Source organism: Pelmatolapia mariae, linkage group LG3_W, assembly GCF_036321145.2.
Source record: "Pelmatolapia mariae isolate MD_Pm_ZW linkage group LG3_W, Pm_UMD_F_2, whole genome shotgun sequence".
In the NCBI taxonomy this organism is placed as follows: Eukaryota; Metazoa; Chordata; class Actinopteri; order Cichliformes; family Cichlidae; genus Pelmatolapia; species Pelmatolapia mariae.
This window is the reverse complement of record NC_086229.1, coordinates 34,913,657-34,939,908: the sequence shown is the minus strand read 5'-3', so window position 1 is coordinate 34,939,908 and position 26,252 is coordinate 34,913,657. Positions and strand designations below refer to the sequence as shown.

The window sequence follows — 26,252 nt, the reverse complement described above, 5'->3', positions numbered from 1 at the left end:
CGGGGGCGAAATTCTCCACGGTCTGCACCATATTGCTGCGAGGTGAGAAAGGGGTCCAGAAACCCCCTGACCGCGTAAAATTTCCATCTCCTCCCTGATCCTGCTGCAGACCCACTCCTCTTCTCCTTATTTTACGTGTCCCTGAGGCTCTTCCACTTTTTCCTGCAGATGTCCTCTGAATAAACACATTATCTTGTTAGTGGAAAGGTATTTGTACATCAGTGGGAAAATAGCGGGACAGTAGGCATGCTAGCTAGATAAATCTTCGCGGCTTCATCGGGTCAGTCTGAAAATTAAAAAGAAGAACAAATGAACTTACCAGGTTGCCCGATCTCCTCACTTATGTGCCTCCAAGCTAGGTCCTTTTTATTCCTGTCCCGGTAGAAGTAGCAGCTAGCATCGTACAGTTCTGGATGATTAACCACTGCACTGATGTGTTTTTCCTCCATACTGAATGAAGAATGAAGGGCTTTGGTTTGATCTGCCCCTTTGACCTGGTTACAGCCATGTCAACAGGCTCCTGATTGGTTGTCGTGGCGCGATTTGACGGTGGAGTTAAAATTTTTCCAACTCGAGCGGTAGAGGCGAAAAACGTGTATGCACAAAATGCAACACAAAAACTCACGCGCATGTTTTTTTCTGCGAGTCAAACGCGCCAGACGCCGTACACTGACCCGCGTTTCATGGGTTTTGCCGTTTTCGTGACGCAAATCTGCTTCCGTATTTTTGCCGGATGCACAATCGTGTGTCATCGCGCTCTTTCCATTGACTTTACATGTAAACCTGACGCTCTGGCCGCCTCTATCGCGTTCGGTGTGAACACACCGTTAGATCTCACCCTGGGTCTACACACCTGAATCAAATGGTTAGTTCATTACCAGGCATCTGGAGAACTTCAAGACATGTTGAGGAGGTAATTTAGCCATATGAATCAGCTGTGTTGGATCAAGGACACGTCTAAAACCTGCAGGACACCGGCCTTCGAGGCCTGGAGTTCGACACCTGTGCTCTAAGTGTAATCGAACAGCTTATTAAACTCACTGCAGTCTGTCCTACCTGGACATCAGGACAGACATCAGCTAGTTTTAGTGATCAGTGATAGAGTGTAGAAGAAGATGAATGATGACATGTTTGCTACTGTGTCTAACTGTGAGGAACTGAAGCAAAGGCTGAGGACAGACCCTGGATTCATCTGAGGACTTTGGTGGTCCTGCTGATGTGTTCAGTCTGTGATCGGACAGAGAGCAGGGGTCCAGGACCTGATGGGATTCAAACCATCAACTGTGTTTATATCCGTCACCACAGCTTCACATTTCTTTGATTTTCTCTTAAATGAGCTTCATAGTGTTCTTGGCTGGTTTTGTTTTTGCTCTACACATCCTTCCACAGACGACACCATCATATACACCAAAGGTGGTTAAATAAGTCCAAACTCCTCTTACTGAATCATACACTTCCTGTGTCTCTTTGGTGTCAGGCAGAACATCAGTCTAACACCTCATTATTTCACTCTGACCTCTATGTTGGTAGAACGTGTTAGTAGAAACATGTTGAGCTGTGTGGATGGACTCAAACGTATTGATAAGCCATGTGTTAGAAACAGTTCTCTGTGTTCGTCTCTAGAGCTGAAGAAAGAAGACACAAAGAACACCAACTGGGTGAAGTCCAGGTGTTTGACTTGTTCAGTGTAGAGCACTGTGACCTGGATGAACCTACGCATCACTATGATGTTCTCAATCATAGACTATGTTTTCATCATGTTAGAGACTGTCTCCCAGTTGAACCTACCAGTGATGGACACAGTGGAAGTGATCTTGGTCCTGCTGATGTTACAGATTGATGTCAGGCTGATCTTTATTATCACTGATGGACAGATTCATTTGGTTTTTGTGTCGTTCAGACTTCAGTATCACTGCTGCAGGTTGGATGAACTCTTATACTACGAAACAGGTTTGTGTTTCTTTTATTTGACATGATTCACCAGGAAGTTCTGATCAGTTTGTCTTTCCTGTCTCCTTTTAGTCTGAAAGAACTTGGCTTAAAGGTGCTTTTATTTTGGAGTCTCCTCTGACTATAATCATATATTTAATGTGAGGTATTGTTTGAGTGGAGCCTTTGAGTGGTTTATCTACACGGATCTATATTCATCAGGAGAGGATACATCATGTTTTTATGACATTATTGTTCTTACTGATCAAACCAACAGAGCAAAGATGTTTAAAGGGTTTAGTGTGAAGACTGTGATCCAGGTCTGAAGGAGATCCACGTCACCGTCCTGTCAAACCTGTCGCTCACTCAGGACTAAAAGTCTTTTTATTTTCTGACATCACTTCCTGTGCTGTAAGTCCCGCCTCCCTCAGTGTGAGCAGCTCTGAGGTTAATACTGCCCTGATCACCTCATGTGTGTATTTAAGCCCTCAGTCTTCCTATATTCAGTGTCGCATCGTCTGCGTAAGATTCCCAGTTATGTCATAGTCGTCACAGTTCTCATAGTCACAGTCATAGAATTAGCTTCATAGATTTACCATAGTTTCATAGTCTTGTATAGTGTTCAGTGTCATAGGTTTTTTACAGTCTGTTTTCCAGTTGTCTTTCCTGCACTCTTCTTAGCTTTTGTTTTGCCTTCTGTCATTAGCCATAATAAAGGCTCATTTTTTGTTAAGTCCAGTTTTGTCTCATTGCCTCTGTCTGCTCTTGGGTCCTCTACTCACTTCACACGGTCTGCCCCGGCAGTCCGTGACAGGCTACATCTTTTTGTAACTAACAAGCCAACAAACATGCAGCGTCATTGACTGTAGGTCTGTGTGTGCAGGCGTGTGTGCTGGAAATGAATGGAGTCATCTCTGAACCTTACTGTCTATGCCCTGAACTAACCATCAGCAGCTAGCTGTCAATAACAGAGTTAAGCAGGAGGGATGGCAGATAGCTAAATGTTACTAACACGTGTCACTGTATTGTAGCAAACAGCTACTTAAGTTACAATTCAGTGAAACTGACATTGATCCTTGACAGTCGGCTACATCACTGGCAGCCTCTGGCTTTTCCTCACAGGAGGCTCGGCTGGCAATTAAACAACTAACTAACCAACTACAGTCAACAAACCATCAGCTAACTTAACAACACAGGTATTTACCTCCTTTTGGTTTAACTTTTTTTTTCTTTTTTACAAGCGGTTGGTCTGGACCAACAATTAAATAGTGTCCTTGTTGGATGCAGATATTAAGGCTTCCTCCTCCGTTATAACTGTTCTCTCTTCTCAACAAATGATGACACAAAGGAATCAGCACTGACTATTTGACACACATGCTTCTCTTTTTGCAAACAGACATTGCACTATAAGGGTAACCTAGCACACAATGATTGGACAGTAAGTAAGTAAAATTTTATTTATATAGCACATTTCTAGATAAAAAGTTCACAAAGTGCTTAACAAAGTATAAAAGAAAAAAAGACAAAAGTTGACAAAATGCAATTCTAAAAAGATGTGTTTTTAGTTGTTTTTTTAAAAGTGACCACTGAGACTGCAGATCTTAAGTTCCGAGGAAGAGAGTTCCACAGTCTAGCAGCCACAGTGGCAAAAGCTCTATTTCCCTTGGTTTTCAGCCTTGCATGCTGAATAACAAGTAGGCCCTGAACACATGACCTCAGGGACCTACTAGGGACATAGGGCTGTAAAGATTCAATGATGTAGGCTGGTGCTTGTCCTTGAAGAGCTTTAAAGGTCAGAACCAATATCTTAAAATGGACTCTGAATTCAACAGGGAGTAAGTGCAGCTGTATAAGCAATGGTGTTACATGAGAGTACTTAGATGGTTTTGTCAGAAGCCTTGCTGACAGCACAGCTGATGATGCTGGGAGATCCTATACGAAGCAACACAGAAACACTGAGAACTTTAAACATTGATTATATTGAGATAAGCAGCCGACCCAGTCTAGATAAAGGCGAGCAGCTGGGACCGCTGCTGCACCAAAAACAGGTTTCAGTGTTTCCATGTGTGTGTGTGTGTGATGTCTTTACTTATACTGGTCAATAGACTTTAGTCAACACATGATTGAAAGGTGTTACACATGAAATAAAAACAGTGTTTCATCTTTATTCCTCTGAAGCAGCTGCATTATAACCAATCTGCTCCTTTGTGGCCTTTAAAACAGCTTAAATAACTGTTGTTATATTTGTTTCTGCTCCTCTTGGACAGACGACTCTTGCAAAGACATTTTTGAATTTCAATGTGACTTTAACTGGATAAATATGGGATATATAAACGTCTGCAACAAACTGATTCCAGCTTCTACCTCATGATAGGAATGTTTTTGTGGCTCAAGATGACCTGATATCTTTCATGATGGAGACATTTGACACATGTTTCACATATTATAGACCAACAAGTTATTCATAGCAGTTTAAATACAGTGAGTCACTTTTGGGCCCAGCAGATAAAACAGAGCCAATATTTCCTTCTTTAGTCTAAGGAGCTTTGAAAGAAAAGCATCTGGACTTCTTGAGTTGCTTGAAGACGTTTCACCTCTCATCCGAGAAGCTTCTTCAGTTCTAAGGACCAGTGGTGGAGAGTCCCAGATTTAAACCCAGTGGGAGTTTCCCCCCAAAGAGGGACAAAGGACCCCCTGATGATCCTCTAATCACATGAGCCAAGGTGTGAAAGTGGGTGTGGGTCCCAATCAGCCAGGGTTTCGGGTGAGCTCATTTTGAAACCTGGCCCCACCCTATCATGTGATTTCCTGAGGTCAGATGGCCCAGGATGTGAGTGGGCGTTAAGGCGTCTGGGAAGGGATCTCAAAGCTGGATTATAGATGGCAGACAGTTGGTGTCGTAAACCACCGCCTCTGTTCAAAGATGGTCGCTCACAGTAGACGTAAATGGCTTCTTTCACTCCTCTTTCAAACCATCTGTCCTCTCTGTCCAAAATGTGAACGTTGGCATCCTCGAAAGAGTGACCTTTATCCTTTAGATGCAGATGAACAGCTGAGTCTTGTCCCGTGGAGGTGGCTCTTCTATGTTGTGCCATGCGCTTGTGAAGTGGCTGTTTGGTCTCTCCGATGTAGAGGTCTGGGCATTCCTCGCTGCACTGTACAGCATACACCACATTGTTCAGTTTGTGTTTAGGAGTTTTGTCCTTAGGGTGAACCAGTTTGTGTCTGAGTGTGTTGCTGGGTCTGAAGTACACTGGTATGTCGTGCTTGGAGAAAACTCTCCTGTGTTTCTCTGATACACCGGCTACATAGGGGATGACAACGTTGTTGCGTCTGTCTTTCTTATCCTCCCTCGCTGGTGTCTGATCTTCTTTTCTGTGCCTCTTTGTTGACTTTAAGAAAGCCCAATTAGGATAACCACATGTTCTGAGTGCTTCCTTTACGTGTGTGTGTTCCTTCTTTTTTCCCTCATGCTTAGAGGGAACATGTTCTGCTCGGTGGTGTAGGGTCCTGATTACTCCAAGTTTGTGTTCCAGAGTTCCCTTCCCAGACTTTTATATATCCCATATTTATCCAGGTATGCATCAGCTCACTCCCTGTGGCTACTTGGCGGGGCCTGGAGCCTGTCGCTCGGTCAGGCCTCTTCCGGGGCAAAGGGGGCCCTCGAACCTCCGGCCTCGGGGCCTGCAGCTCGGTTCACTCTGGCACAGCTGGCTGCCGGCAGAGCTGGCGGGCGCGCCAGTGCAGCCCCCTCTGGCTTCTGCTCCGTGGCTACTGGATGACCCCCTCGTCTGGGGATCTCCTCAGCCCTTCCCAGGAGGGTGGCACGGATGCCCCTCCGGTGGTACTCCTTGGGCTCTCGCACTCTGGGGTCCCTGGATGTCTGGAGCCTGGATCTCCTCCATGTCTGCTTTATGCACTGGGGGACGGGACTATGGGCCTCCACACCCTCTAGCAGACCGTTACATGGGGAAACCTTTTGTATACAAGCGCGCTGATCCACACAGGTGTGCACACGGGTGTTCACTGCACGTAGACATAAACTACACCTTTCTTAGCTGCTACTTCAAAGCACATTGTGCGCTGTCTGTGCTGCACAACAACATTCAATATTTAGTATTTATTGCTGTTTACACTTAGCTAGATTAATGTGATGATGTTGTGTTTAGTATGTTGCTCTGTTTTTTTGTTTTCTCTTCTTTTTCTCTCAACAGGTGATCCAGGAGATTTTTTTTTCTTTGTCTTTGTAAGTGCCCTTTCTCACTGTCCCTCTTCCCCTCTGTTTTTCTTTTCCTTCCTCTCTTTCTTTCTCCCTTTCCTATCCCCCAATCATGTCTGTCCCATCTGTAACAACTGAAAATAAAATAAATAATAACAACAAAAGTTGATCAAATGGACCAATGCGGCAATGCCATGATGATCCATTTGGCAAAATAAATCCATTTGGTATCCTTGTTGGTCTTCAGACAACAATTCTGACGGCTAAAGAACCAAATGGGACAGACGGAAAAAAAAAAAGAAAAAAGAGCTGAAGAAGCTTCTCGGATGAGAGGTGAAACGTCTTCAAGCAACTCAAAGAAGTCCAGACGCTTTTCTTTCAAAGCTCCTTAGACAACAATGACCTGGATGACTGAGAACCTTCACAGACATTTCCTTCTGTATTTAAGTGACGTGTGTCACAGATGTGACCTAGTAAAGTGTAGCTGAACATTAGTAACGTTATTAAAACTGTCGTGGCGTGCTTTAAAGTTAGCGTCAGCTAAAGTAATATACTAGCAAACAACTATTTCCAGGTTCAATTTCCATGATAGAGATGATGCTCATTGCAAAAGAACATTGCAAAACATTCAGAAGCCTTTTTATTATGAAGTCTGTTTCTGTTAATGAGGAAATCATATTCAAACTGATTAAACAGACATTTTTCAGTAGTTAGCTGCTATGCTGAAGCTGCTTCCTGGAGCACAACCCTGAACAATGAGAAAAAATTTTAAAACGCCATCTGTGCTCATTAAACTGACATCATGCAGTTCATCTTCTCACCAGCAGAGGGCCACAAATCACTATCAATGAAGAGTTGTTTTTATAGAATGGCAGAAACATGCTGAATGTCTCTAATATTTGATACACTGAGTACTACTGGGTGTCCACTTATTCAGCCATGATGGAAACATCCCATTAAGAAAAATAAATCAAACATTTGGATTCATTTCAATGAGCTCAGACTAGTTGAAAATGAGGAGCTGGTTGTGAACTGAGCTTCAGAAAAACAAAAAACTGAAGCTTTGAGTGGAGAAACAACATTGTGGATCCTGAAATAATGGGAGCTTCCATCTTTAAAGGACTGAAGAGGAAGAAGTTTACAAGGAATCATTCAGAAGAGTTTCAAACATCAACTGATTGAATCCATGAATCTGAAAACATGTTTGTGAGTAAAGAGACAGACATGTACAGACTGAACTATCTGTTCAACAGTCAGAGTATTTCTCTAACAGGAGACACTCTTTACACTTCACTTAGCACAGGGACACTGAGGAACCGTATGCCATGAACCCAAATCTGAACCCGGGATAAAGAGTTTGAGTGAATGTGGTGTTGAAGGTGTGGAGGTGGATCAGAGTGTCAGAGGAGACTCTGTAGAAGGACAGAGTGCCAGCAGGACAGTCCACATACACTGCTGCTCTGTTAGAGACAGAGGAGGAGGAGGAGGAGGAGGAGATCTGTGTTTTTATCTTATTGTGCCAGACACACTGAGGACCTTCGTCAGTGCAGTACAGACTCCAGGACTGATCATTCCCTCCAAACCAACAGTCATCATTGCCTCCTTTCCTTCTGATGCTTCTGTAACTCACTGATATAAAAAGCTCTCCTCTCCACTCGACCTCCCAGTAACAGCGACCAGTCAGACCATTTCTACACAGCAGCTGTTCCCAGTAATGAAATCTGTCTGGATGATCAGGATATGACTGAACCTGCTTCACATGTGTCACCTTCCTGTTGTTGTCAGACAGTTGGAGGTTTGTGTTCACTGTGTTTGTGTCGATTGTGAGTTGACAGGAATCTGATGGAGAGAACAAACACAATCCAGCTGCAGTTATTGATCCATCATCTGTTCATTGATTGACACTTTGATGATGACTCCTGACATGATGAAGATGGTTGAATGTGTGCTGCTTTGTTTTCATGAATCCCATTAAAAACACACTTACACTTCCTCAGACCTGGTCTCAACCATCGGACTCCAGCAGGCTCCACCCTGAAAGGATGAGGAGTCAGAGCAGTCAGCATGCACACATGGACATTACATGGCTCTCATACACATACTGTTAAATGGTAAATTGGCTGTATTTGTATAGCACTTTACTTAATTCAATTCAATTCAATTCAATTTTATTTATATAGCGCCAAATCACAACAAAAGTCGCCTCAAGGCGCTTTATATTGTACAGTAGATAGCACAATATTAAATACAGAGTAAACCCAACAATCATATCATATGACCCCCTATGAGCAAGCACTTTGGCGACAGTGGGAAGGAAAAACTCCCTTTTAACAGGAAGAAACCTCCGGCAGACCCAGACTCAGGGAGGGGCGGCCATCTGCTGCGACCAGTTGGGGTAAAAGAAGGAAAACAGGATGAAAGACATGCTGTGGAAGAGAGACAGAGATTAATAACAGGTATGATTCGATGCAGAGAGGACTATTAACACATAGTGAGTGAGAAGGTGACTGGAAAGGAAAAACTCAATGCATCATGGGAATCCCCGGCAGCCTAATCTTGAAAGTAGAGATAGTGTCTGTCCCCCGAATCCAAACTGGAAGCTGGTTCCACAGAAGAGGGGCCTGAAAACTGAAGGCTCTGCCTCCCATTCTACTTTTAAATACTCTAGGAACAACAAGTAGGCCTGCAGAGCGAGAGCGAAGTGCTTTAATAGGGTGATATGGCACTACAAGGTCATTAAGATAAGATGGGGCCTGATTATTTAAGACCTTGTAAGTGAGGAGCAGGATTTTGAATTCAATTCTGGATTTAACAGGAAGCCAATGAAGGGAAGCCAAAACAGGAGAAATATGCTCTCTCTTCCTAGTCCCTGTCAGGACTATTGCTGCAGCATTTTGGATTAACTGAAGGCTTTTCAGGGAGTTTTTAGGACATCCTGATAATAACGAATTACAGTAGTCCAGCCTGGAAGTAACAAATGCATGAACTAGTTTTTCAGTATCACTCTGAGACAGGATATTTCTAATTTTAGAGATGTTGCGCAAATGGAAGAAAGCAGTCTTACATATTTGTTTAATATGTGCCTTGAAGGACATGTCCTGGTCAAAAATGACTCCAAGGTTCCTCACAGCATTACTGGAGGCCAAGGTAATGCCATCCAGAGTAAGAATCTGGTTAGATACCATATTTCTAAGATTTTCAGGGCCGAGTACAATAACCTCAGTTTTATCTGAATTAAGAAGCAGAAAGTTAGAGGCCATCCAGCCCTTTATGTCTTTAAGACATTCCTGCAGTATAATGCATGCATAACGTAAATAGAATTGGTCCTAGCACTGAACCCTGTGGAACACCATAATAGACCTTAGTGTGTGAAGAGGACTCTCCATTTACTTGAACAAATTGGAGTCTATTAGATAGATATGATACAAACCACTGCAGCACAGTACCTGTAATACCTACAGCATGTTCTAATCGCTCTAATAGGATATTATGATCAACGGTATCAAACGCAGCACTGAGGTCTAGCAGGACAAGCACAGAGATGAGTCCACTGTCAGAGGCCATAAGAAGATCATTTGTAACCTTCACTAAAGCTGTTTCTGTGCTGTGATGAGCTCTGAAACCTGACTGAAACTCTTCAAATAAGCCATTCCTCTGCAGATGATCTGTTAGCTGTTTGACAACTACTCTTTCAAGGATGTTTGATATGAAAGGAAGGTTGGAGATTGGCCTACAATTAGCTAAGACAGCTGGGTCTAGAGATGGCTTTTTAAGTAAAGGTTTAACTACAGCCAGCTTGAAGGCCTGTGGTACATAGCCGATTATTAGAGATAGGTTGATTATATTTAAGATTGAAGAATTAATTAATGGCAGGACTTCTTTGAGCAGTTTTGTAGGAATGGGGTCTAAAAGACACGTTGATGGTTTGGAAGAAGTAATTATTGAAGTTAACTCAGAAAGATCAATTGGAGAAAAAGACTAACTTAACATCAATGGTACTAAAAGTAGCTGTAGATAATATTACATCTGTGGGATGATTATTGGTAATTTTTTCTCTAATGATAAAAATTTTATTTGTGAAGAAGTTCATGAAGTCATTACTAGTTAACGTTAAAGGGATGGTTGGCTCAGTAGAGCTCTGACTGTTTGTCAGCCTGGCTACAGTGCTGAAGAGAAACCTGGGGTTGTTCTTATTTTCTTCAATCAGTGACGAATAGTAAGATGTTCTGGCTTTGCGGAGGGCTTTCTTATAAAGCAGCAAACTATTTCTCCAGGCTAAATGATGATCCTCTAAATTTGTGACACACCATTTCCTCTCCAGCTTACGAGTTATCTGCTTTAGGCTACGTGTTTGAGAATTATACCACGGAGTCAGGTACTTCTGACTTCAGGCCTTAGTTTTCACTGGAGCTACAGTATCCAGAGTCGTACGTAGTGAGGAGGTAAAATTATTAACAAGATAATCGACCTCTGTTGGAGTAGTGTTCAGGTAGCTGCCCTGCTCTATGTTGGTACAGGGCATTGAAGATGATAACAGTGGGTGGATTATATTCTTAAACTTAGTTACAGCACTTTCAGAAAGACATCTACTTTGATAAAGTCTATTCTCCATTACTGTGTAATCAATTATTGTAAATGTAAATGTTATCAGGAAATGATCAGACAGCAGAGGGTTTTCAGGAAACACTGTTAAATGTTCAGTTTCTATGCCATATGTTAAAACAAGATCTAGAGTGTGAGTAAAGTGGTGGGTGGGTTCTTTTACATTTTGAGAGAAGCCAATTGAGTCTAATAACAGATTAAATGCAATGTTGAGGCTGTCATTTTTAGCATCTACATGGATGTTAAAATCACCCACAATAATTATTTTATCTGAGCTGAGCACTAAATCAGATAAAAAGTCTGAGAAATCAGACAGAAACTCTGTGTAAGGCCCAGGTGGACGATAGATGATAACAAGTAAGACTGGTTTCTGAGTTTTACAGCTGGGGTGGACAAGGCTAAGCATCAGGCTTTCAAATGAATTAAAAGTCTGTCTTGGTCTTTCGTTAATTAAGAGACTGGTGTGAAAAATTGATGCCACACCGCCCCCCTCGGCCTGTGCTTCGAGGTTTCTGGTAGTTAGAATGACTCGGGGGTGTTGATTCATTTAAACTAACATAATCATCCTGCTGCAACCAGATTTCTGTAAGGCAGAGTAAATCGATTTGTTAATCAATTATTAAGTCATGTACTAACAGAGACTTGGAGGAGAGAGACCTAATATTTAATAATCCACATTTCACTGTTTTAGTCCCTAATGATAAGAGCTCCCACCTTTCTCCTGTTTGCAGGTAGCTCCTAGTGTATGTGCTGTCCTCTTTTCCTGTGCCTACTCTGGATTGTTTGATGGTGTGAGGAAATGAGGTGTTATTTTTCTGCCATTTTATTATCATTTTATTTTTATTGCATTTAACATTATATAACAGGCATTTTCAGTTATGCATATATCAAATTTATTGAAATTACATTTTTAAGTTTGTGTTAATCTCATGCTATCCTTTATTTACAGGTGCCAGTATAATCATATGATAATCTCTCATTGTAGGCACCTATGATCATTTTTATATTCTTTTATTAAAGTTTAAAGTAGTGGCATTTGATTGAAACATTTGTTTAACACATTTCACATATGAGTCAAGATTATTGCACACATGACAATGGCCCTGGTCTGGTTGCATAAGCAGGAGGTCAGAGACAGTTCAAGTGAGGTTAACTAACACATACATACACTCACACGCACACAAATACAGTCAGAGAGTTTGTTTTGGAGGTGAAAGTTTTAGTATGTTTTGCTAGATCTGCATGTTCATGTCTATGTAGACGTGACACTGTCTATACGAAGGGGGAGGTGTTCCAGACGCTCTGCTCGAGTTGAGGTCGGGGGACTGCACCTGCAGCGGATGACCTCGAGTGTTCTCTTAGACTGTGGGAAAAGATAACTGAGTGTTTGTGGTTTTAATTTGACGTACACATGTATTGAACCATGGACGTAGAAAGGGCGTTGGCAAATATACCTTGACTAAGAATAAAACTATTGTTGTGAGGTTGTGGGGGCAGAGATTAAACCTTTCTGCGTACAGGCGACATCTCCACATGTGTGCTTTAAGAAATCGCTTGACTTAACCTCCTGGGTTGATGTGGTCATTCTCCTCCATCATTCCTCTCAACTTTGAACCCTAACAATGGACTTTGTGTTTCCTCATTTGTCACTTTTGCATTTGGACCAATAAACGCTCCTTTTTATCACTTCCTTCCTGCCTCTGTATCTTCCACCTGGGTCGTCTCTAAATGTATTCATTTATTGTTTTCACTGCCATTATTTTATAGTGTGTGTTGGCTTTTCACAGCACATTGTGACCTTTGTCTATGAAAAGCACTGAAATACAAATGCATTTGTGCAGGGCTGCTTGCCTTTTAATCTACAGAAAACATCTCCCTGTAGTTGTCAGCTTCTACCACAGCTCTGACTATAGATATCAATTTCATCAGTGTTTTTTTTTTTTTTTTTGGTGGGTAACGGGATTATTCCAGATTAATTAATTAATCCATAGTAAACATGTCCTCGGCTTATCTATACAAAGATTAATGTAATCTGCTCTATTAAATATAGATATCTGAGATATCTACAAATTGTTTCTGGAGAAGTTCTCCGTAGACACCACCTACATTAATATCAATTATTGATCTGTTCATGTCTCATCTGCATGTAGCAAACAGGAAGTGGGTGAAGGACACAGGAAATTTTTGCAGCTCTTCCTCCTCTATCAAACATTCTCTCCATACCTGAGAGTGTCCAGTCTCCAGCCTGGATCCTTTAGTCCAGCAGACAGCATCTTCATTCCTGAGTCTCCTGGATGATTGTAGCTCAGGTCCAGCTCTCTCAGATGGGAGGGGTTGGAGCTCAGAGCTGAGGCCAGAGAAGTACAGCCTTCCGCTGTGATCAGACAGCCTGATAGACTGCAGACACACAAAACATAAATGGATAAATAAAGTTTTATTAAATCAAATGAACAAAATTAACTTATCTAGTGGGTGTTATTCAATGGTCTTAAAAAGATATGCCTGGCTCTATATTACACTTAAACTGAATAGCAAACTCAAACTGAACAAACTACTCTGGACCAGGTTATAAGATCAGCATCAGTAACCATGATGATCATGATGAATTAAAATAAACTTTAGAGAAAACTCTTTAGACACCATTTAGTATGTAATAACCCACAAAAATGTTCTGTATTTTATCTGTCATCAGTAAGTATCTCAACCCTGACCTGAGAGTTTCTAGTTTGCAGTAAGAACTCTTCAATCCAACAGACAGAAGTTTCACTCCTGAATCCTTCAAGTCAGAGTTATTCAGGACCAGCATTCTCACGCTAGATGACTGGGAGCTCAACACAGAGGACAGAGCTTCACAGCTTCTCTCTGACATGTTACAGTCACTCAATCTGAAAATTAAAACATGAACAAGAAACGGACATTGTTTTTAAAATCAATGTGTGGTTAGGATTTAATTACTGCTACATTTAGCAGTAACACATTTAATAGTAGAGCTGCTCCTCCACATCGAAAAGAGCCAGTTTAGGTGGTCCGGGCATCTGAAAAGGATGCCTTCTGGGCTCCTCCTGTGCAAGGTATTCCAGGCATGTCCCAAAGGGAGGAGGCCCGGGGCACACCCAGAACACGCTGGAGAGATTATATTTCTCCGCTGGCGTGGGAACCAGATTTTCTTTTTGTAATTGCTTTTTTTTCCCAATTCATACATTTTGTTTATCCATCAATTCATTCATTTTCTGCTGCATATCTAGGTGGTACACCAAGTCATTCCCAAGCCAGGTGAGAGATATAATCTATCCTGGGGGGTCCCCCTGGCAGAATATGTTGGGTCAAAACCCAGACCTTGTGAACATAAAAAGGTAGACTCACCGGTAAATCAACAGGCTCACGTTTATGCACAGCTCTGTAAGTTCACTTAAAGAATTAAAAAAAGAAAACTATTTAAAAAAACCACCTCAGAGTTTGTAGTGCACAATGTGGACTCCTCAGTTTTGCAGACAGAAGCATAACTCCTGAATCCTTCAGATCATTGTTACTCAGGTCCAGCTTTCTCAGACTACAAGGTTTGGCGCTGAGAACTGAGGACAGAGCTTCACAGCTTCTGTCTGAGAGGTTACAGCCACTTAGTCTGAAAAACATTTTGAATCAAACAAAACCATGTGTTGGACCAAGGTAACAAAATACAATATATCAATGTATAATTGATTTAACATTAAGGAATACATAAATAAATACATTACAATTTATAAGCATGCTGCTTCACCCCCTCTGCCTTCTAATGTGAAGTTCTGAAAGCAAAAACTTGCTATAAACATAATCTCAAAGCTAATGACTAGAAATGTAATCTCAACAAAGATGACAGCAGGACATTCATTTGTTGTAAATATTACACTCATAATATGTTTGGTGTGGAAATATTTCAAACAGTGACCATATAAAACAGAATCCCTATTAAGAGATATTTATGGTAGCTTCACAGTGCTTTGTACAACTGGGATTTCTGACAACTTTTAGTCCAACGGTACGAAACAAAATAAATAAAAAATCTCACCTCAGATTTTCCAGTGTACAATGTAGACTGTGCAATTCTGCAAACAGAAACATCACTCTTGAATCCTTCAGATCATTGTTACTCAGGTCCAGTTCTCTCAGGCTAGAGGACTGAGAGCTGAGAACTGAGGACAGAGCTTCACAGCTTCTCTCTGAGAGGTTACAGCCACTCAGTCTGAAAAACAAATTGTACTGGAATGAAATCACATTATATGTTGAACCAAGACAACAAAATGTTCATGTGCAAAATTTAACAATAATTAAAAAAAATACATTAACAGCTTTAAAAAAAAAAAAAAAAAGCTTCATCAGTTCTGAAGAAGCTTCTTTTTGATTTCTTATTGTGACGCACAGCTGTTTTCACACATTGGCTCATGTGATTAGGTAGAGGATCATTAGGGGGTCCTTTGTCCCTCTCAGTGGGCTACTCCCACAGAGCTAAAATCTGAGACTCTCCACCATTTGACCCTAGAACTGAAGAAGCTTCTCGGATGAGAGGTAAAATGTCTTCAAGCAACTTAAAGAAGTCCAGACACTTTTCTTTCCAAGCTCCTTAGACTACAATGACCTGGATGACTGATAACTTTCACAGACGGTAGAAACAAAAAAAGAAAAAAAAAATCTTACCTCAGAGTTTCCACTATACAATGTGGACTCTTCAGTTTTGCAGATAGAAGCTCAACTCCTGAATCCTCTACATCATTGTTACTTAGGTCCAGAGCTCTCAGCCAAGAAGGGGAACTGAGTACTAAAGACAAAGCTTCACAGCTTCTCTCTGAGAGGTTACAGCCACTCAGCCTGAAGAAATATTTGTAATCAAACAAAATCACTTTCTATGTTAAGCCAAAGCAAACAAAAAGAAAAATGCTTATGTGCAATACAAGTAATTTAACATTAACAAAAACATAAATGCAATGCATTTTACATCTGGAAAAATAACAACAAAACACATTGAATTTGCTTGGTAAAAATAATAAAAATAATTGAAAATATCAAAAAAAAAAATAATTATATCTCCATATTGACATGAAAAGCATGTCAATATGGAGGAAGCAGGAGCTTCGTGGTTCAACCCATGTAACTGCTAGCACAGGCATAAAGTACTGTTGGTCACTTTCCTAATTTGAATGTTAGGGATTAAATACAATTTAAAATTGATTCTTATTGATTACATTTGGATATTATTTACAGTTCCTCAATTAATTATTGCTCTCAAATCAGCCATTTTACCTCCTTTCAAAAAAAGACCATTTTAATTTGATTGGCCAGTTTCAGGAATCATGCTGCTCCACCTCCTCTGCCTTCTGATATAGAGGTTGTAAAAAAAATAAAGTAAAAACCTATAAACACGATTTCTAACTGATGACTGGAAATGAAATCTCAACAAATATGACATTAGCATAGAGAAATTTTGGCCCTTTGTGAAAAAGTAATTGCCTACACCACACTGTTTGAAACATCACTTTTTTCATGCACTCATTGGCAGTTACTGAAAATTATGAACTGTACTTCTTGTGGCATTTTATTCGTTTTCGAGGAAATTACCTTTATGTTTTTATTTATGTTTTTATTTTATTTATTTATTTTTTCAAAACAGCAATTGGATAGCTTTGTTTCCTTGATAATTTAAATCATCATGTAAAAACTACATTTTGCAGTTTCTTGGGTTATTTTTTCTAGCATTAAAATGTGTTTGATGATTTGAAACATGTAATTGTGATAAAGCTACAACACAAACAGAAATCGAAGAATTATTTATAACACTGTAGTCCATTAGAAATGAAGAATGAAAGACTTAGAGAAAAATCAAGAGTGAAAAAACCTAAGGCAAGGAAACCTGAAGAAGGTTCCTGAAGGATTAGACTGGAGCTGCAGTAAAATTTGTTTAACAGTAAAATAATATAAAGGAGGATTACTCCAACTGCTTTTGGGATGAACCAAACATGACAGGCTTTTTTTTTTTTAATTATTTCATTTGTATTTGTTTTTGAGCATTAAGAATCAGTTAGAATGAGACCACCATATGCTGGTTCAGAGTGGTTCATTATTAAGTAATAACACGCATAAATGTTTCAGAAACACTAACAGCGTTTCCTGACATGAAGCATAAATATCACATGCTTTATGACAAATACTGTTAGTCATTTCATTTAACAGCTTTAGAGCAACTGTTGGACAGTTTTAGATTTTAAATTGTCCATGCTTATTTTTTTGTTAAGTAGAATAAATGTTTTAAATATGACAAAAAGACTGATCACATATTTACTTACACAGCCTTGTTGGAGGCTTTGACCACTGGCAGCAGCCTCAGAAGAGCCTCCTCTGAAGCAGAGTATTTCTTCAGGTCAAACACATCCAGATCTTTTTCTGATGACAGTAAGATGAAGACCAGAGCTGACCACTGAGCAGGAGACAGTTTATCTGTGGAGAGACTTCCTGATCTCAGGGACTGTTGGATCTCCTCCACTAGAGAACGATCATTCAGTTCATTCAGACAGTGGAACAGATTGATGCTTTTCTCTGCAGACAGATTCTCGCTGAGCTTCTTCTTGATGTACTGGACAGTTTCCTGATTGGTCTGTGAGCTACTTCCTGTCTGTGTCAGCAGACCTCGTAGAAGAGTCTGATTGGTCTGCAAAGAAAGACCCAGCAGGAAGCGGAGGAACAAGTCCAGGTGTCCATTTGGACTCTGTAAGGCCTTGTCCACAGCACTCTGGTGGAGAGATTGTAGTTTTTGAGTATTAAGTAATTTAGACCACAGGGACATTTTTTGTTGTTTATCAAGCAGATTGAGTCGAAAGTTGATGAAGGTCAGATGGACATGAAGAGCAGCCAGAAACTCCTGAACACTCAGATGGATGAAGCAGAACACCTTGTCCTGGTACAGTCCTCTCTCCTCTTTAAAGATCTGTGTGAACACTCCTGAGTACACTGAGGCTGCTCTGATATCGATGCCACACTCTGTCAGGTCTGATTCATAGAAGATCAGGTTTCCTTTCTGCAGCTGATCAAAAGCCAGTTTTCCCAGAGACTCCATCATCTTCCTGCTCTCTGGACTCCAGTGTGGATCTGTCTCAGCTCCTCCATCATACTTGACCTTCTTCACTTTGGCCTGAACCACCAGGAAGTGGATGTACATCTCAGTCAGGGTCTTGGGCAGCTGTCCTCCCTCTCTGGTTTCCAGCACATCCTCCAGAACTGTAGCAGTGATCCAGCAGAAGACTGGGATGTGGCACATGATGTGGAGGCTTCGTGATGTCTTGATGTGGGAGATGATCCTGCTGGCCTGCTCCTCATCTCCTAATTTTTTCCTGAAGTACTCCTCCTTCTGTGGGTCAGTGAACCCTCTGATCGCTGTCACCACATCAACACAGTCAGGAGGGATCTGATTGGCTGCTGCAGGTCGTGTGGTTATCCAGAGGCGAGCAGAGGGAAGCAGTTTCCCCCTGATGAGGTTTATCAGCAGCACATCCACTGAGGTGGACTTTCTAGGGTCAGTTAGGATTGTAGTTTTGTGGAAGTCCAGAGGAAGTCGACACTCATCCAGACCATCAAAGATGAACACAACCTGGAAGCCTTCAAAGCTGCAGATTCCTGCTTCTTTGGTTTCAGTAAAGAAGTGATGAACAAGTCCCACCAAGCTGAACTTTTCCTCTTTCAGCACATTCAGCTCTCTGAAAGTGAATGGAAATATGAACTGGATGTCCTGGTTGGCTTTGTCTTCAGCCCAGTCCAGGGTGTATTTCTGTGTTAAGACTGTTTTCCCAATGCCAGCCACTCCCTTTGTCAGCACTGTTCTGATTGGTTCATCTCTTCCAGGTGAGGCTTTAAAGATGTCTTCTTGTCTGATGGTTGTTTCTGGTCTGTCTGGTTTCCTGGATGCTGTTTCAATCTGTCTGACCTCATGTTCATCATTGACCTCTGCAGTCCCTCCCTCTGTGATGTAGAGCTCTGTGTAGATCTGATTCAGAAGGGTTGGGTTTCCTGCTTTAGCGATCCCCTCAAACACACACTGGAACTTCTTCCTCAAGACAGACTTGAGATCACGTTGAAAAGCTCCAATAAGGCATTCTAAAAGAACAAAAGAGAGAAATCCTTAAATATTGTACCAAGTGCAAATTGATATATGTTGGTTCATCCTTTGAGGCATTAATACATTTTCCATTTATCATGCACAGCTCAAATCTTTATAGAAATCCTCTTACTGCTCTGCAGATGGTCAGCCAGCTCCTCAAGCTTCAGTCTCCTCAGGAAGTCCACTGTGATCTTCACAAATGCCTCTCTGCTGCTCCTCTGCTCATCATCCTCCCTTTGACTCTCTAAGCATTCTGGATAATCTCGACTCAGAACCTTCTGAAGCTTCTTCAGCTCGTTCTTCACAAAAGTGATGATGTTGTCCTCCAGCAGCTGGAACAGAATATGACCCATTCAGACTAAAATCCTGGAGCCAAACATCAAATCCATGTTGGAAACACTGACAATCCACTGATCTACAAAGAGCAGCATGGAGATGACTGTGAACAAAATAGATGTAAAATTATTGATCAAAAATGATGGCTCGCGTACTTGCAGTTGCCCACCATTTTTATTTTTGCTCTGTGAGGAGTTTCCTGTTAGTTCTATTAGTTTGCTTTTTAGTGAGGGTCACGTATACAGACATACACAACATACAGTCACCATGCTTGCTGCTTTCCATTGGTTCGATACCAGGAAACCATGTGTTCGACTTATTCCTCCATGCATTACTATCCTGGCAGATGACAGAGGCAGTGTAGAGAGAGAAAGCAGAAATGAGGTTGCCAAATGGGGATATAAGCTAAGCTAGGTGTCTTGGAGGTTTTCAGTGATCCAGGTCATCATAGTCTAAGGAGCTTGGAACGTATGTGTCTGGACTTCTTTCCGTTTTGTCTCTTGAAGACGTTTTACTTCTCATCTGAGAAGCTTCTTCAATTCTAAGAGCAACAGGTGCAGAGCACTATATTTGCCACTATTAGGAGTGTAGGCTCCTGTAGGTAGGCTATGTAGCCAGCCACACAGGCCCAAACTACCTGGCCTCGATGTCACAAATACACACTCTCTCTCCTGCAAAACTGAGAAATTGTAACTTGCCAAATCCAGGACTGCTGTCAAGTTATTCACAGAGACATGGCTCAAATCAAGCATACCAACAGAGCCTATTAAGGTAGAAGGCTGCTTAGTACATCCAGTGGGCAGGAAAATGAGACTACAAAATGTGCAGTGGTGGTGGGGCTCTGTTTTTACTCTCATAACTGGTGAACATACAATGTAATAATTAACACTTATTGCTCCCTGGACTTTGAGTGTATGCCTTAAGTTTAACATTGTCAATCTTACTGCTGTTTTCATACCTCTGCATCCCAACGCCGCAGAAGCTATGAACTATCCTGATGGATTTTGTGTTAGCAGAATATTTCTATTTAAAGTCAATTTAAAGAGTGTCCTCCAAACATTTTATAAACATATCATTCTTTTTCTTTTTTCCCCCTTTGTATTATTGCAGGGTCTACCTTATGATATAAAGCGCCTTGAGGTGGCTGTTGTTGTGATTTTTGCACTGTATAAAGAAAAGTGAAATGAATTGAATGTCCACTGTCTGATGAGGGGAAACAACACACTTGATCATGTTTATAGTATTATTAAATATGGCAAAATATGGCAAAAATAACAGAGGCGCAAAACACAACACTAGGTTGTGTTAGGGTTGAAAATTTTTGATTGTTCTACTAAATAAAGGTGTTTAAATCATTTTCATATACACATTGCAAATAAGATAAGATAACCTTTATTAGTCCCACATGTGGGAAATTTGTTATTTGCTCATATGAGTTGGCACTCAGTCTTTTGAAGGTCAAAAGCTTTGTTCGGTGTGACTGTCCGGACTGATATATTGTAAGAATTACGTAGAGTACACAATTGCAAACACGCTTACACACAGATAATGGGTTTTCTATAATTCTTTGAGTCAGGAAGCCCGGACAAGATATTCTAAACCAGAACTTGGAATCACTAAAAGAACAATGTGTTAGGTTTATATTGTTGATTGTTATTTATGCTTAGAAATATATACTCATATATGCTTAGAGTTTTATAATCGATTGCATATTGATAGGATGTCTCATCCTTAGCAGTCTACAAAGACGGTGTGCCTCCCAGAGCACTCTGGCATACACGCACATCTTAAGGTCATGAGAGAGGTCACACCTTGTCTTTCTGATTTATGGTATAGGAGGACACCTACTTTGTATCTGTTTGAGCATGAGTGCCTTTTGTTTAGGTGGACCGCTGGACTCCTGACACCAGCTTTAGGGAGTTGTTCACAGGGTCTTGACACCCCCCACGCTCACACACACACACACACACACACACCTATACGTACACACAGACAAGGCACTCTTTGTTCACATGTATGCCTGTGCAAGACATCATATGTTAATGAACTTATGGATAGTCATGTAGCCGCAATAAAGAGCAGTGTTACTAGGGAGCAGACGAGAGCGACTGGGGTTTGAGCGGAAGGAACGCTGCTCCTCACAGATCTCTCCATCGTGCACGAGATCGAACAAAGTCCTCTGCTTGTGTCCAAAGTACAAGAAGGCCCATGACTCTATGCCCCACACCTGGATCCTGGAATACCCTAGAATTATACACGATCAACAGGGATGTGGCGTACAACACTGGAGGCCAACTTTAAGCCCATAGCACAAGTCACCATCAAGTGCGGGATCTACCAAGGAGATGCTCTGTCCCCACTGCTGTTCTGCATAGACCTGCATCCTCTCAGTGAGATCATTAACAAGACTGGCTATGGATACTGGCCTGCAGCTGTCAGCCACCTCCTGTACATGGATGACATCAAGTTGTGCGCCAAGAGTAAACGACAAATCGATTCACTGATCCACACCACCAGGCTATACAGCAATGACATTGGAATGTATTTCGGACTGGAGCGGTGTAGTCAGATGGTAACAAAGAGAGGGAAGGTAGTCAGAACCCCCACCATTATACCTGTAAGACCAACAGATCTATAGATGCAATTAATGACTACCCTAGACTGTGCTACACCACCTGGAGCAACATGGCATATATCCGACCTCAGTATGCAACACAACATCTTCCTGTGCGTTTGATACTTCTCAACAGACTGCAGTCAGAGAGGATACTTGTCGAGTTCACTGTTGACAAAATGTCTATGAGGAAGGGAAGAGCAGACATATGCACACATTTCACATTTAGTGTCAAAGAAAACAAGACATTTTTGTTAGATGTATATTATATTTTAATCAGTGGAATCAACTTTAAATTTAGTCAACTAAAAGAACTTAGATAACTAAATTATGACTAAAATTAAATGACATTTTAGTCAACAGACCATGTCTTAAATAAATCAAAACTTACTGCCAAAGTTAAGATTTGTCCGCAGCAGAAAGAAAGACTATGGACATATGAACTCTGACCCTGAGGTGAAGGAATTTGCAATAATACAAGTATTTTATTAGATGTAACTATGGTATCAATTTGAAGCTCTTAAGTCACCTCTTTCTCAAGTGACACAAACTTGGCAGGTTTAAGATAACCCACAGCCTTTTAAAGCTGAGGGATAAAAAAAATACAAAAAACATCACAAACCAGCAGCTACCTGCCATGGACGACAACTCATCCACACATTGCCAGAAATAATAGACTCATCTCATCCAACCCATCATATGTTTGAACTGTTACAATTAAGGTAACACTTAGCGATCCATTAACACACACAGCACAAGATTCAACACAACACATGCAAGAATTACAGGAATGAATCACAATGTGCACTTTGATGGACTTTTAATGTAGAGTAATGGACTTTTTAAATGCACCCATGACTGGAATGAACTGTTTTATTATTTCTATAACATACTTTATTTATATTACTGAATTCAGTGAGTCTCGTTCTTGCGTTAAATTTTGTTACTATGACAATAAAGAGCAAAGTAGTTGTTGTACATGTACAGACCATAAATATGGAGTCCAGGTGCTGGGCAGACTGACCACTGGGGACCTCTGACTTCTCCTGGTCCACACTGTAGAGGAATCATGAAGAATTAGTTCAAGCACAGATACAGATAACTCAGCGTAGCTGTAAGTGTTCACCAGTCCGGACGATCCCACTGACGATCACCAGCTCAGCTTAGTGTTTTTCTTTGAGTTTCAGTGTTGTGCTGAGCACCAATCCTCAGAGATCTTGAAAGCTTTTAAAGATTTAAACCGCATCTCCAATAGAAATCTTATACCTTACAGTCTTGACCTCAGGCTCCAGATACATTTCACATAAAGCTGAATTCCAATCTGGATCACTGGGAGTCCACTCTGCTGTTTCCTGGTAGTAAGCCATACAGGTACCAACCAGTTTAAATCTCAGAACTCAGCAAAACTAGACACAGACTTAGAAAAGAGGCAGGATACACTACAGAGCCCAGAGAGGTTGTATCCACAAGTCACAGGTCTTTGTTCTGCTCTAGACATGTGTAACAGCTTTCTACACCAAGGCCATGGCACAAGATGAGACGTATCCCCCTGAGACCAAACCACACTTCAAGTAAGTCATTACGCAGTGGTTCACAGGAAATGGGGTTGGGTCAGGAATAATAGAATAGAATAAACTTTTATTATCCCAAGGATGAAGAATTTGGAGGGTTACACAGCTCTTGTAGCAAGGGGAATATAAAATTATAAAAGTAAGACACATAAGCAATGGAATTTCACATATGCATAAATATGTACATAAATTTCCTTCGCGGTCAACCTTCAGGATCAATAAAGTTTTATTGATTGAATTGAACTGATAAATATGTATGGAAAAATTATACGGACATATGTAAAAATTATACAAGGATATTAGAAAGATTGGGATCAGAGGATAGGCGCATTAGCAGGCTATAAAAGAACTAGCTAACACTGCTGAGAGGTGCAGTCTCTGGCTATGGTTAAAAAGGGCTGACATCACTTGGGAAGCTAAGGCAGTCAGCTAACCGTGAGAGAAAAGAATTATTCCACTCTTCTCCCCTTTTCTGGGAGGCAGTGGTGAGGTAGAGGGTACAGCCTGATCCGGTGGGTAGGTGTGGGAAGGGCCAGAGTCATCTCTATTTATTGAGGTGACTGAGGTCCTTCAACATCTGCCGAACAATGCTAAGGATTTTCTACAAGTCTGTTGTGGCCAGTTGAATCCTGTACGCTGGGGAGCTGGGGGAGCAGGCTGAGGTTCACAGATGCCAACAGACTCAATAAACTGATCCGTAATCCCAGTAATGTTGTGGGAATGGAGCTGAACACCCTGCTACGGCGACCTCAGCCGCCATAGCAGGTGGAGATGACTGAGACCCTTTTTGTAAAGTGCATTTGTGTTTGTGGACCAGTCCAGTTTGTTATGGAGGTGAACACCCAGGTATTTGTACTCCTCCACCATTTCGATGTCCAAACCCTGGGTGTTCACTGGTGTAATAGGCTCCTTTGTCTTGCTGGCACTGAAGTGAAAATGGTTCTGTTTACACCAGCTGATGACCCCCCCTGTATTCCAGTTTGTTTCCCTCCGACAACTGACCCACAATGGCCATGTTGTCTGAGAACAACATCAATGACCACTGATCAATGGCCATAAGTACCATTTGATCATTGGTTGTTGATCAATGGTCGTGAAAATTTGCATATTAATGATCAAGGACCTGACCTCCCAGCCCATTGTTCCTTCAGTGGGCTGGTTTCAGTCATTATGCAAATGTACTGTTTATAAGATTGGGGAAACCTGCAGTCAGCTGAGACTGAAGAAGTCACTTGCATGAGTGACGAAATGTTTCTCCCACAAAACGCTACGTCGAGATGAACAGATTCAACTTTTAGGGATTTACTTACCTGTATGATTTAACATACCTCAAAACGTTTTTTTTCTACATTTTAGCAGATTGTAGTTTGATTTTTTATTTGATGGATTTTCAGAAAACTAGAGAAAAGTGGAGAGTGACTTTAGTTTGTAGAAGTTAAATAACCAGTGTTTGGGCCATTGTTGATGCTCTGAGTGTTATGAATAAAAGTGAAATCTGTGCAGCAAAGTTAGTGTTACCTCCTCTAACTTGCTCCAACATACAGCACAAAATGACTGATAGAAGAAAACATGAGAATGAGCATCACTTAACTGTTTGCTTAACTGTTAACTGTGGATCTTCAGTTGATCAAAAACCAAAGGCTTGTTTTTAAGAGACACTTTAAATAGGATTGAGGGAATGACGTGTTTGCACTGAAGTTTATATGCATAAACATCAAGCAGTTAAAAGAAGGAGTTCATGTTACTAACAGCTCACCTCTCTGCAGCAGACGGATGCTGCACTTCAAAAGTAATAATAGTGTTATCTTTAGACCCATCACTCTTACAGGACACAGAGCTGGGTGGAGGTCCAGGTGGGTTCCTGTGAATAATGATGGAGCAGTGATGTGAGTGCTGAGCTGTGACATGGAGAAGAGTCATGGACAGTTAGAGATGGTCATCTCACCTCTGAGCTTTGGTCTGGCTCTCATGTTCCCCACACAGAGTGCTTTTAGAGGGAGGGACTCCCTCCTCTCTGTCCTCACACTGATCCATGCTGCTCAATTCAGCTCACACACACTTTCTACCTTCACCTGCAGAGGAAACACAAATCATTCATGTGCACATCAACTGAAATCCTCCTTTCAATCATGTGTGCTGTCCAAATGTCAGTCTGAACAACATTTTCAAATATTTCAGCTGATCCATGATTCAAAGAGGATCAGAAGAGTTAAACGCTTCACAATAATTATTCATACTGAGTTTCCTGTACACACACCGATTTACTGGTTATGAGAAGCTTCTTCCATCCATTAAGTGCCTGCAAGTTCAGGATTAATGTGACCAGCCAACAAGAGGCTGTTAGAGGCAGCAGATTTTCACAGTAAGAGAACTTTCTTCTTAAATTCAGTTAATGTCAGACTGGTGTTTTCTGATTGTGTGGCTTTAATTTAAACTATTAATAATAATAAATTTTATTTATAAGTACCTTTAACCCTTTAAGACCTACCATAGAACCAAGAGCTCACAAAGTACAAACTATAAGTACACAAACAGTAACGTAGCTCAGAGTGGCGGACACACTCGGCCTCGTTGGTCCAGCTGTGAGTCCGTTACCATGAACTATGGAGCGGCAGATTTGTGCTGTTTGTGTGATGTAACAGCAAAGCACAAGAACAGTCATCTTAAGGCACTTTATATTGTACAGTAGATCATACAATAATACCCTTTGTTCCTTCAGTGGCCAGCCCACTGAAGGAACAAAGGGCCTTCAGTGGGCTGATCCTTTGTTTCTTCAGTGGGCTGGTTTCAGTCATTATGCAAATGTACTGTTTATAAGATTGGGCCAGAACTTACCTTAGCTGTAGTGCCATCTTTGGGGGC

At 41.2% G+C, this 26,252-nt stretch overlaps 3 protein-coding genes across 3 annotated transcripts in view; 1 reads left to right on the top strand and 2 right to left on the bottom strand.

The window, feature by feature from the left end:
• The window catches only part of LOC134622284 (NACHT, LRR and PYD domains-containing protein 12-like), a 1,346,881-nt gene that overhangs the window by 658,096 nt on the left and 662,533 nt on the right, over positions 1-26,252 (top strand). The gene's annotated exons all lie outside the window — the stretch shown is intronic.
• LOC134624399 (uncharacterized) overlaps positions 7,443-26,252 on the bottom strand; it is a 342,378-nt gene continuing 323,568 nt past the window's right edge. The window contains exons 22-28 of the mRNA XM_065470000.1: positions 15,422-15,592; positions 14,796-14,969; positions 14,199-14,372; positions 13,462-13,635; positions 12,974-13,147; positions 8,136-8,182; positions 7,443-7,987 (exon numbers count right to left, since the gene is read on the bottom strand). Of these exons, the coding sequence (XP_065326072.1) occupies positions 7,443-7,987; positions 8,136-8,182; positions 12,974-13,147; positions 13,462-13,635; positions 14,199-14,372; positions 14,796-14,969; positions 15,422-15,592 (1,459 nt within the window). The remainder of the gene's footprint in view (positions 7,988-8,135; positions 8,183-12,973; positions 13,148-13,461; positions 13,636-14,198; positions 14,373-14,795; positions 14,970-15,421; positions 15,593-26,252) is intronic.
• Positions 17,061-19,222, bottom strand: LOC135932519 (protein NLRC3-like). Its single transcript, XM_065470002.1, has 2 exons — positions 19,000-19,222; positions 17,061-18,865 (listed from the first exon to the last, which is right to left on the bottom strand). The coding sequence occupies exons 1-2, from the start codon at positions 19,220-19,222 to the stop codon at positions 17,061-17,063; spliced, it is 2,028 nt and encodes a 675-aa protein (XP_065326074.1).